The 13,387-nt window shown below is 34.3% G+C and overlaps 1 protein-coding gene across 2 annotated transcripts in view; it reads right to left on the reverse strand.

Moving 5' to 3' along the window:
* ZEB1 (zinc finger E-box binding homeobox 1) overlaps positions 1–13,387 on the reverse strand; it is a 143,977-nt gene that overhangs the window by 13,473 nt on the left and 117,117 nt on the right. For both annotated transcript variants that reach the window (XM_056107340.1, XM_056107331.1), the window contains exons 3-4: positions 7,112–7,273; positions 1,516–1,718 (exon numbers count right to left, since the gene is read on the reverse strand). In XM_056107340.1, coding sequence (XP_055963315.1) covers positions 1,516–1,718; positions 7,112–7,273 — 365 coding nt within the window. The remainder of the gene's footprint in view (positions 1–1,515; positions 1,719–7,111; positions 7,274–13,387) is intronic.

Genomic DNA, 13,387 nt, shown 5'->3' on the forward strand with positions numbered 1-13,387 from the left:
TCATCAGATCTCTCATGAGCTGTTTTAAAGGCACCTCCCACTAACACCATCGGTTCTGTACGTGCTCTGGGATCCTTGGAATAGAGAAGCTACCAGGACAGCAGTTGCAGGAGTGGTCACTTCACAGATGTCACATGGATAGGTTCTTTCCTTACTCCCTGTCTATACTGTAGTGATGGCAGGATTCTAAGATAAAAATGCAATGCTTTGTCTTCCTGAGAAGACAGGGTTATTTAAGACAGGGGCAGACAGTAGAGCTTAGTAGGGAAACTATCTTGGGGGCTGGAGTGATAGCATGATGGGTAGGACGTTTGCCTTGCATGCGGCCGACCTGGGTTCAATTCCCAGCATCCCATATTATGGTCCCCTGAGCACTGCCAGGAGTGATTCCTGAATGTAGAGCCAGGAGCAACCCCTGTGCATCGCCGGGTGTAAACCAAAGAGAAGCAAAGGGAAAAAAAAAAGAAACTATCTTGATCCTCTATTTTGTGATTGTTTTATTTTATTACTTCATAATACTACTGGCAAGGTCCTGAAAAGAAGGTTGACCCTGGGTTTTAGTTGTTGTTTTTTTGTTTCCTTTTTGTTTGTTTTATCATCATCATCTTATCCAAGAACTTAATTGAATCTCAATGGATACATAATCTATAGCAGAAATATACTATGCAAAAGTTTTCCATTTAAGGAGACACAGATATTCAAAGTCTTTTCTTTAAAATAACTAAACATGTACACTAACCGCAAAATATATTCCATGTGAAGTTGAATACTTTTAGTTTTTAAAGTAAGATTAAGCCAATATTAACTTCACAGTTTACAGTTGATATTGTTAGGACTGATAAAATGACAACTTCGTAAAAGTTCCTTTGACTTTACTCTTCAAGTCAATGGTTTAAATGTAATCTATAATTACAAATAGACTTTGGCTTACACTTACAGAGATTGAGCAGAGTGGCATCTCTGTATAATAAATCATATGAAATTTGAGTTTTCAGAATAAAAATGATTTAGGATTCAAACATAAGGTTTTTCAAGGAAGTAAATTCTCTTACTATTGGAAAAAGAAAACAGTAGTTTATATTCAAAATCAATTAAGTAGCCACTGGTTTAGCATAATCAAACTTCATTATTTTATATTAATCTCAATTTGATCAGTATTTAGTCATGTGTTTTATGAAACAAGTATTGTTCCTATATCGAATATATCTTAATAAAATGAATTTTGAAATTTAGTGGAATGAATTTAGAAATTTATTGTTAAAGAGAAATAGATGGAAATAAAGAACTTAACTGAGATAGAAAAAAGAAATTAACTCTAAAACTAAATGTGACTATAAACTCAGAAATGACTAAATAATTAAAAGAAATATTCACTTTCATCTTTATAAGGTCATAGACAAGAAACTGTCTAGTATATCCATTTACTTTTTATGTATATGAAGTATATTAAAACATTTGCCTTCCATGAGGGTTATCAAAATTTAGGAAAGTTGTGAATGCTCTCACTTCACTTACCTGGTCTCTTCCTGATTTATGAGATGTCATGTGACGTTCAAGTTGGGTTCTGTAAGCAAAGGTGTAGCTGCACAGGGAGCAACTAAAGTTATCTTCATTCTTTTCATGGCGATACTTAATGTGTTCTTTTAGAGAGGTAAAACGTTTATAGCCTCTATCACAATATGGGCAGGTGAGTAACTGGGAAAATGCATCTGGTGTTCCTGTGAAAGAACGGGCATGTATTTTAAAGTTAAAACAGGATTTTCTTTTATCAGTATCATTTTATTTTGATTTTCAAAAAACATATTGATACTAATCACTATTAAATAGAAAAAAGGCTAAATATTAAGTCAATACAGTCTACAATAATGACATCAGAATTCAAACATGTGCTGTCTGACTTTAAAATTCCATCTTTTTACTTCATCATGTTACCTCCTTTCTTTTATATGATTAACTATGCAACTAACAAAATTAACTATAAATGTTTATATGTTAAAGACTTTTATTACAAAATTTTCCATTAATGTATATAGGTTAGAGAGGACTTGTACCTCATAATAGAATCTTTCTGCTGGTAACAGTATTATTACTTAATGTTTATTGAAATTTGAAAATAACATTGTTAAGTTACTGTCATCATAGATAAGCACACATTGACACTATGTTCCCAAGACTCCCTTATATAATTATACATTGAGTTAAGATCAAAGAGCATTAACAACATAAAAAGAGGATTAAAATCTAGAGAATACTGGAAGGAAAGGTGTGGAAGAGCTATGACAAGCCCAAAGAAATCTATTGTAAATTATTTTCCTTAATGAAATGCTTGCAAATTTTCCATGTAATTATTCATAGATCAATATAGGCTATCTTGCAGAAAACAAAGATAATATGGTCACGTTGGAGTTTACAAAGTGAACTATACTTTTATATAAGGAACAATTTAAATCTGACAATTCTAAAATGTAATATTACTTTGCAAATTAATAAAATTTAATTAAGTTAAATTTTGTTTTCAGAAATACATTTCCAAGTGATATAATTTCTACATATGTTTTGAATTTCTTATAGAAAATTGGACTACCAAAGAAAATTTCATATTCTCCAAATGCTTTATAAACTTACATTACCTTAATTTGGAATTCGAATCCATATAAATAAAATTTCTTGCTCAAGAACAAGCCTGCAGAAAATAAACTAAGAATCCACATGTGCATAGTGAAAAGTATTGAAATATGGGGTCACAGTGGTAGTACAGTGGGTAGGACACATGCCTTGCATGCAGCTGACCTGGATTTGATCCCTGATACCACATATGGTCCCCTGAGCCTGCCAGTAGTGTTCCCTGGGTGCAGAGCCAGGAGTAAGTCCTGAGCACTGCTGGGTATGTACCCCATATTAAAAAATATACATATCCCAAAAGTTTAAATAGGCTGGGTAGGGATAGCTCAATTGACAAGAGTGCATGCTATACATGCAGAAGGCCTGGGTTTGATCCCTGGCTCTGAATATGGTCTTTGAGCACTGACCAGTGCGCCCCCCTGACTCCCCAAATGAAAAATATGTTGAATTGTATTTAAAATATATAATAAACTCAGATAGTGAAATCCCCTAAAGTCTATGACGGCAGCATCTCCTGTTAGCAGTGAGCAAGGCAACTGAAGTTCTTAGTTTGTCATGATGCTAATATCACTCAAATTTAGCACCCAACTCTTGAGACTAGGTTACTCAAATGAAAGTCAAATGAAAATTTTTTGTAAATCATACTTTTCTTGTAGAGCATGAATTCCAATATATAGGCTAGTGAGAAACCAACCTGGGTATTCTCTATGCCATATTGCCTAATCTGTCCTATTGATTTTAGCTGGTTACAATGGCAGGAATCAAAGTCCATCACTGAAGGCATTTCATTGCTGGCACCACAATTACTAAGACATTTTCCCCATGACTCAAGCTTCTTATATTCAGAAGTAGAGTATTATGTTTGCTCTCTTCATGATCTTTATAGCTCAATGGTCACGGTCACGGTCAGGGTCCTCCTATTGTTTATTGATTTGCTCGAGTGGGCCCAGTAACGTCTCCATTGGAGACTTTGTTGTTACTCTGTTTGGCATATCGTATACATCCCGGGTAGCTTGCCAGGCTCTGCTGTGCGGGTGAGATACTCTCGGTAGCTTGCCGGGCTCTCCAAGAGGGGCAGAGGAATAGAACTTGGGTCGGCCATGTTGGCTGCTTGTAAGGCAAATGCCCTACCGCTGTGCTTTTGCTCCAGCCCATAGCTCAAATAAATACTAATAATTTTTAAATGACTGATTATTTTAACAGTAAAATAGTAAAACACGAATCAACACTCATTGAACTTTAAAGAACTTTTTTAAAGCAACTAGCTTAAAGGGCTGGAGCGACAGCACAGCAGGTAGGGCATTTGCCTTGCATGCGGCCGACCCAGGTTTGATTCCTCTGTCCCTCTCGGAGAGCCCAGCAAGCTACCAAGAGTATACTGCCTGCACAGCAAAGCCTGGCAAGTTACCTGTGACATGTTCGATATGCCAAGCACAGTAACAACAAGTCTCACAATGGAGACATTACTGGGCCCGCTCGAGCAAATCAATGAACAACAGGAGGAAAGTGGATAGTGGACAGTGGACAAGTTTTGTATCCTAAACTTACTCTGTTATGTAGTTATTTCAGATTGGAAGCACTACCTTTGGAAAAGAATCTTTGTTTCACACTGACCTAGAAATTGTGATAACTCACAAATGGAGTATAATTTTCCCAATCACAGCCTCAGGAAGGTATGTTTAATCTAGTGTATACCAGTTTAGTTAAGAGAGTTAATGTTCAGTGAATTAAGAGATCCTGTGGGGAAAAAAAGAGATCCTGAGGATAATCGATTTTTATATGTAAGTAGATACTGATAGTATGACAGAATATATACTGTGAAATATTTTGTTTTGCTTATATTGTACATATAAAAGTATTATGTATATGAACTGAAAGCATACTATAATTCATGATTTTTATTAATCCACAATGGCTCTTAATATTTACAGGACTTACTGTGTGTGTGCCTCAACTGAATGAACCTCAATTCAAACCCAAAGCCAGTTCTGGTTTTCCGTTCTATGTCCTGCCTACTGGTTAAGTTCTAAGTTCCATGTCATTTTTAAAGTGTGACTATTAAAAGTCACCTTTAGTTTGTAAAAATTCTGAACTACAACATCCCGCAGTAGGTCATTTTCTCTCCCACAGGGCAGAGCCTGGCAAGCTCCCCGTAAGGAATTTGATATGCCAAACACAGTAACAAGTTTCACAATGGAGACGTTACTGGGCCCTCTCGAGCAAATCAATGAACAACGGGAGGACAAGTGCAAGTGCTATTGTGCTAATTTGTAACATGAGACCTCACCTTATTTGATATAAGCACTGTGATCATATCTTTAGTTTTTGTTATTTTCTTTCACTGATGCTTTTTGACTTTTTTACATGAAAATTTTACACACAGAAACACATACATATGTACTTAATTATTTCTATTTCCCTTTCATTTTTTTTACTGTAACCTCTGCTTATTCAGCCAAAATTTTAGCATATATTAAGAGAAAAAAACTGAAAAATTAAAATATAAATGGTAGAACTTCACAGGATTACAATGCCATTAACTATGTAGTCTTTGGATAAACAAACAGGCTGAGAGAATACCAATAATTCTGCTGAACTACAAAGTATCCAGAAGCTTTATGATCTTGATAATAATGTGCTTTCAAAGTATGGAAGCAACAACTAGAATCACATACCTACTAGTTACTTTGCCACTACTTTAATTACAGAAAATTCTATATATTATGGCATGAAACTTCTATTTATGCTTTTTCATAGCTAATTTATGATTTAAAGTAGGTTAGTCGACTGCAATGGCTTGTTTTTAAATACGAACCTTATTAATTTTCTTCAAAACCTTAAAGGCAGAATAATAAAATTTTATTTATTTCAGGACTTATAAAGTTGAGACAGTATAAATAGAGGTAAGGTTATTTATGTTATTATTTTTAAGATTTTTGATAGGTGTAAAATGTAAATTATATGATATTTATAAGATGAAAACTTCAAAGGTGATGAATAGAAGAATAAACCACAGTTGGGACCAATAAAATAATGTCAATAAGTCAGTTCTTTCCAACTTGATGTACAGATTAAATACAATTATAGTAAAAATATCCTAGCAAGTTATTTTATGGATTAAAACAAACATTTTGAAGTCTATAGAGAAGGAGACCTAGAATGACAAATAAGTAAATACCCTATGATACATTTAAGACACTGAGATATTATTTGAAACTTAAACAAATGAGCTATCAAATCATAAAAAGGCATGAACTCTAAATATATAGCAATAAGCAAGTGAGGCCAATTTGAGAAGGAAACACATTTTATGACTCCATCTATACAACGAGAACATGGAGACATAAAAAGATCTCTCATTGGTGGTATGGGGTGAAAAAAGCGATGAACAGAAGAGCACAATGATTGTACTCTAAGCAGTGAAAAGACTGTGTGATGTTATAAGTATGGACACATCATTGTATAATTGTCCAAACTCTCAGAATACACAATGGCAAAGGTTAATCCTACTGTATATACTGGACTCTTGTGGGGGGTTCTGTTGTGCCAAGAAGTCCACATCTTGTGTGTTTTATTGATAACGGAGATTCTAGGCATCCTGAAAATCTTTGCCCCTCTATTTCCATGTTGTTGTAAGTATTTATCTTAAAATGTCTTTATAAAAAGTTGCAAAGTTGATCATTTGAATATTAAGTAAATAAAGTCATCAAACTAGGTTCCCTAGAAAAAACAAACAGCTGTGGGACATTAACATATTTCCACTTGTCTTTAAACATTCGAACTTCCCAGTGCTTATTACAGATTATGCATGCATGCTACTTTTTTCCAGTATAGATGGAAAGAATGATACTCTATTTCTTTTTATGACAAAGAAACAATGAACAAATTACTACTAAAATTACAATTTAAATGCTATTGCTTACACCAGACAAGATACAAATTACATTATTTTATATACTGTTTATACCAGATCAGAATAATGTAGATGCAAAATAAACTGTCTCCAAATTACACTCTTCAACCAACCAACCAGGTTTTGCTTGTTAAAAACAGGGAAAAAGTATCAAGGGCCAGTAGGTTCAACCAAATTCCCATTTTGACTACTTAATGCCAAGTAAATGAGTACAAAGCAAACTGTTCCAAGTAGTTCACATGCACTATAGACATTACGCCATTAATTTGACATTAAGGTACTATAATAGTGTCCTATTACAGAGGCTATTCTCTACTTCTGTAAGGGAATCCATATTGGTTTCCAAAATATGTCTGTTACTTTATAGAAGGTTCAAAAAATGTTACTTCATAGAAGGTTCAAAAAGTGTTATTTTTTAGAAGGGTGGGTTCCCATGACTGCAATTTAAAACTTTTAATTCAATATGGTAATAATGGTCACTCATAATTTTAATACTTAAAATATAGCCAATAACTATCAATTATTATTAAAGTGATAATCTTTTAAAGATGAAAACAATAGTGGAGGTCATTGTACCATTTTCATCATGACCGCTGGCTTCTGGTGTGCCCTGCCTCTGGTCATCCTCAGGCGCTTCCGGGTAAATGACAGCAGTGTCTTGTTGTTGCAGGAACTCTTCCACGTTAGGGTCATGGTTTTGTTCATTCTCCGCATCCGAGTCACATTCATCATCTTTTACTAAAAGAAATGTGTACTTTATCAAAAGCAATTTCACCACCAAGTTGTTACAAGGTTTCTCGAAATAAGTTGCTGTTCCTTAGAGGATATGTTATTGTGATTCAATTTGTAGGAAATAATAATGAAATTAAAAATTCATTGTCATATTAAGAAGTCTTTTATAATAGAAAATGTTATGAAAATCTTCAAATTATCACAATATCACTTATAATTGTACTTCTTTTATTTTTTATAATAAATAAAACAGAGTATGTAGTATAGTTATCGTAATTCTTAATTTCAAAACCAGTAATAAGGAAAAAGGCAAAAAAGAAAATCTTAAATTTTCCAACCTTAGTCCTTTTACAGCAAACTAAGACAATACTGACAATATTGACAATACTGAATTGTACTTTAAATTTGAACTAATCTTAAATCACTCTGCAATTATTATTCCTTAGAAAATGGATTTAATAGTTACCTATTCAGTTTGATAAACTGCTTTTTATGTCTTTTACAATTTATATACAAGCAAGGATTTTCCTCATTTCTATCTCAACACATTTAACTGTGGAGTCACAAAAGACTTGATTTCCTTAAATCAGAAGGGTTCAAGAGGCAAGATAAGACTCTCACGATGAGGAAGGATCCTCAAGAGTGGCTGGCATCTAAGAGAGCATTGCTACCGCATGGGCTTCCTGTTTCCTACCCGGGTTCCAGAGGGGAATATGGACTCTATGTTTGCAGTAAATGTCCCCCTACGGTTCAGGGTCAACTTCTTTATACACTTGAGATTTAATAGTTCTACTTTTGTAAAACTCACTTCAGCCTAAAAGTGACTAAAATTGGACCAATTGAAACAATTTGTATTTGATGGACTATTTTTTGATTCAACCTTTATGAACCAAAACATTGTTACAGCTTAACAAGCCTGTTAACTCTCTACCCAGGAACAACTTGAATCATCTAGATGACTGCAATTTAAGACTTTAACAAGGTAATAACGGTGACTCATAATTTTTAATACTTAAAATATAGTCAATAATTATCTATTATTTAGCATTCTATGATCATTCTGGGAACTGTATTTAGTTTCTAAGACAGCAGTCAACAAATTGGGTTACTGGATTCAGGAGGAGGAGAAGGCCCCTTAAATTTTTTTAAAATTTATTCATCATGATACACACAGTTACTAAGCTGTTCATGATTGGGTTTCAGTCATACAATGTTTCAAAACCCTCCACCAGTGTACATTTTCCAACACCAAATCTCCAACCCACCACCTTCCCCCACCCCTGCCCTGCCCTTCAGCTTGCCTCTATGTATGACAGGCACTTTTCTTCTCTGTCTCTCTCCACACCCTCTCCCCACCTCCTTACCTCCCCTTTTGTGCATTATAGTTTGCTATACAGGTATTGAGAGGCTATCATGTTTGTTCCTTTACCTACTTCGAGCATTCAGTCCTTATTCAGAGAGATCATTCCCAACTATCATTGCCATAGTGGTTCCTTCTCTAGCCCAACTGCCTAAGAGACATCCTTTTTAAGAAACAAACTCATAAGGGCTTACATTTTAGATCTTCAACTTCCATGCATGGCTTTCTTAACATCCTGAACATTCTTTTTCCCCTTCTCTTCCCACAGAAAAGAGGGGGAAAAAAGAGGTTCAGGCATATCCCTTCATTTACCTGGGATGTTAATATGGCACACTGTCTTGAAACTGAAAGACTACCAAATTGTCAAGGAGGAAGAAAACCAAATTACTGATTGTATTGATTAATCAAGACAGCATTAAATTACCACAGATCTTCCAGTCTTTCCAATTTATATGGATGTCTGTCAGGTTTTATAAAAACATGGTAAATGAAGTGAGGCTATTTTGGCATTAGTTGGGAAACTGTAATCAGCTAAAAATAATATGGCCAAAAGGGTAATTTTTCTTTAATGACCTCATCTGTTCTAGTCTTTAGCTACTGTTAAAAAAATCAATTTGTCTTTAGGATAATGATGGTAAAGCAGAGTTTTTTTTTCAAAAATAGTTTCTAGAATCTGTCATTAACAAGAACAATGAGAACTTTTTAAAAGTTAAAGCAGTATACGGATCATATAAATATTTGATATGAAATTTTCAAGTGAAACTAGCTAGAACTCATGAATTTATATTTTGCAATTTCTCAGAGATTCCATGTAGATTTTACAAGACATGTCAAATAACATTAAAACATTTTATTTGAATAGTTCCTGTTATAAAATATATTTTCTATATCCTAGTAACTGTGAATGTATATAAATGTTAAATTATATCTATATAATCTTAATTTCACTATTGAATAATCTTTTTACAAGATGCATTTGTAGCTGACATCATCATTATGTAAACCTTAACACATATATACCTTAACACATTTTCAATAAAATTTTTAATATTTATTGAAGTTTGTTGTAATCATATGGAACTAATAACTTATAAATCAATCCATACTATTTTTAAAATTTAAAAACTTTGAGGTTCCTGTATGTCCAAAAATTTAAGTTTATATACAAATATTTATAATTCATCTATATACAAATAATTTACATATACATTTTTTCTTATACATAAATAAGAAATAATCAAAACAGTCCAAACAAAAATACTGTCATAATATCAAATTTTTATATTATGTAGAATGGGATTAGAGAGTATTATAAACATAGACATGAAACATTTCTGATCTTTGAAGAGAGCCTACTCAAAATTCTTAAAATAATGAATGATTAGTAAATTGCTGTGTGATATGCTTTAAAGTTGATTAAACTTATACACAAAATAAAAAACTTGCTTATGTCTAGTAAGAAATTTGGAAGAAAACATGATAATTTACTTAATATAAGTTTGGAGGGTGGTATACCTCATTTGCTATAAGAATTAAATTTGCTAAGATAGTAATTGCTTAATATGCTTGGCATATGGTAAGTGCTCTGCAATATTGCTAACCACTTTTCTCAAAGAAGTTATGCAAGGAAAGCATTATTTCTAAAAGTTTTTTCCTAAATAAAAATCAGGGTCAGAAAAGTCAGATAACCTTTCCAAAACCACAGTAAAAAAGTGTTACTATTAGATCGGACAACATGGTATTAGGTGCCTGCGATCAAATTCTTAGTTCATTTTTACTGACACCTGTCCCTATGAACCTACATTTTTCAAGTCAATGTTTTGTTTTTGTTTGGAGGTTATATTTTATGGTGTTCTCAGGGAGTGCACGCAGGAGCCATTCCTCACAGTGCCTGGGGTATAAAATGTGATGCTGGAGGTTGAACAACCCAAGCTTCCTACATGCAAAGCATGTGTTCCAGCCTGTTAAGCTATCTTTCTGGTTTTATCAAACCAATTTAATTTCAAAGTGAGAAAATATTTGCAGTTTTATACAAATAATATAAAAGGTTTGGAAGTGTACAGTGTAAAAAGGTCAGCGAGGAAGTAAAATACCTATTATTAAAATTGATGAACTACTTATTTATGTACTAGCACTGTAGCACTGTCCTCCCGTTGTTCATCGATTGCTCGAGTGGACCCAGTAACGTTTCCATTGTGAGACTTCTTGTTACTGTGTTTGGCATATCAAATATGTCACGGGTAGCTTGTCAGGCTTTGCTGTGCAGGCGAGATAATTCTTTCTTGCCAGGGTCTCCGAGAGGGGCGGAGGAATTGAACTCAGGTTGGCCAAGTCAGCCTCATGCAAGGCAAATGTCCTACCCGCTGTGCTACTGTGCCAGTCATGAGAAAATATACAGAAACATATAATGATAATTTGGTTTTCTTTTAGATACACCAAAATTCAGTGACTGTTAAAATATAAAATTAATTGAAATACAATAATTTGTCAACATGTAGAATTATAGGATTATAAACACAAAATGGAGCAAGCACAACATTTAATATAAGCATTTTTATTCAGTCACCAATATCTTAATACTATTAGAAAGTGTATCATTTGAATTTTGTCTATTTTATCCTCCATTTTGTTTTTTTCTGTTTACTTTTGGGCCATACTTAGCTATTTTCAGGGCTTTCTCTAGCTCTGTGCTCAGGGATACCCCTGGCGGAGCTAAGTGTGGTGTTTGGGATTCAATTGGATTAGCTGCCTGCAAAGCAAACACCCTACCTGCTGTACTACCTCTTTGTTCCTTTTCCCTCCATTTTTTTTTCTTCTTTTTGGGTCACACTTGGCGATGCACAGGAGTTCCTCCTGGCTCTGCACTCAGGAATTACTCCTGGTGGTGCTCGGGGACGATGTGGGATGCTGGGAATTGAACCTTGGTTGGCCGTGTGCAAGGCAAACAGTCTCCCTGCTATACTATCGCTCCAGCCCCCTTGCCTCCATTTTTGAAGTTGAAAATCTACTAACTAAATAACCTTAAAAAAATTAATGGAATGAGGATGAACGATAACGTAGGGCATTTGTCTTGCACGCAATCGATGTGGATTCGATTCCCAGCATCCCATATGGTACCTGGAGCACTGCTAGGAGTAATTCCTGAGTGCATGAGCCAGGAGTAACCCCTGTACATTACCAGGTGTGACCAAAAAAGCAAAATAATAATAAAAATAATAATAATAATAATGGAACAAAGAATGGGATGAAATTTCACTCTGAATACTAAGCTGAGACCATAGTTCTTCTAACTCCATGAACTGCAAAAGGAAGTTGCAATAGAACATGACAAAGTTCTGAATTAAGGATGGTCACTTTGTCCAATAATTTTGTTTACTGTGTTAGCATATTATTTCCTAGAAATCAAGGAAATAACAGAGACAAAGGTAAAACATAATTCTAACATCTTTCATTTATTGTTCAGTTTGGGGGCCACATTTTGTGGTGCTCAGGCCTTACTTCTTCACACAAACAAATCAGGTTCGATCCCTGGCATTTCATATGGTCCCCCAAGCCTCACAAGGAGTAAGCCTTGAGCCCCACTGGATATGGCTTCCAAAGTAGAAAATAAATCAATAAAGGTACACTCAAAATTATTTCAGTAATATAATAAGTGACTAATCGATGAACAATGGGATGACAAGTGATACAAGTGAATATAATAAGTGATTATTCATGAACCATATCAAATTCCAGGGATAGAACCTGAGTTGTTTGTGTGCAAGGCAAGTGTCCTACCCATTTTACTATCTTTTTGGTTCCTTTATCCTTAATCATTATTAAAGATTTACTCTCTGTTTTATGTAATTAACTGGTAAATTATAGATTTATAATTTACAATTTTCATTTATAAATTAAAATATATATTGACATATTACTATAAAACATTCAAATAAAAGATAATTTATGAAGCATTATGTATGGAATTGTACTGAAATTCCCTGCAAATAAAAAATACCTACAAATGTCAAACCAAACAAGAGAAGGAAAATATTTAAAATTATTTTTACTAACACCTAACTCAAGGTTGAATACACTTTAAGTTCTTTCATTTTTTCTTTTCTTTTTTTTTTTTTTTAGGCCATACCCAGTAGTGAGCAGGGCTTATTCCTGGCTCAAGGGACCAAATGGGATGCTGGGGATTGAACCCAGGTAGGCTGCATTAAGACAAGCTTTCTACCTGCTGTACTATCACACTGGTTCTATGAATACTGTCACTGTCACTGTCCTCCCGTTGTTCATTGATTTGCTCGAGCGGGCCCAGTAACATCTCCATTGGAGACATTGTTGTTACTGTGTTTGGCATATCTAATACGTCACGGGTGGCTTGCCAGGCTCTGCCGTGCGGTCGAGATACTCTCGGTATGCCGGGCTCTCAGAGAGGGGCGGAGGAATCGAACTCGGGTCGGCCATATTGGCTGCGTGCAAGGCAAACGCCCTGCCGCTGTGCTATCATTTTAATTAAAATATTTGAGGGTATTTTTTAATAATTTGGAATTTATTTTTGAAGTTTATATTCTATCTTTTATGCTATCATATGACATACATAAAAGGGTCCAGTATTATTATAAAGGGTCCAGTATTATATATACGATCTCTAAGTTTTTCACTTACACTTTTGCTTCTTAAATCTGATCTGAATCCATTAAAGAGTCTCAGGGAGTATGTACTTTAAGTCACCTAGAAGCAAATTTCCTTGTTTAATAGAATTCAATTTCATT

Source organism: Sorex fumeus, unplaced genomic scaffold, assembly GCF_029834395.1.
Source record: "Sorex fumeus unplaced genomic scaffold, SorFum_2.1 ptg000007l, whole genome shotgun sequence".
NCBI lineage: Eukaryota > Metazoa > Chordata > Mammalia > Eulipotyphla > Soricidae > Sorex > Sorex fumeus.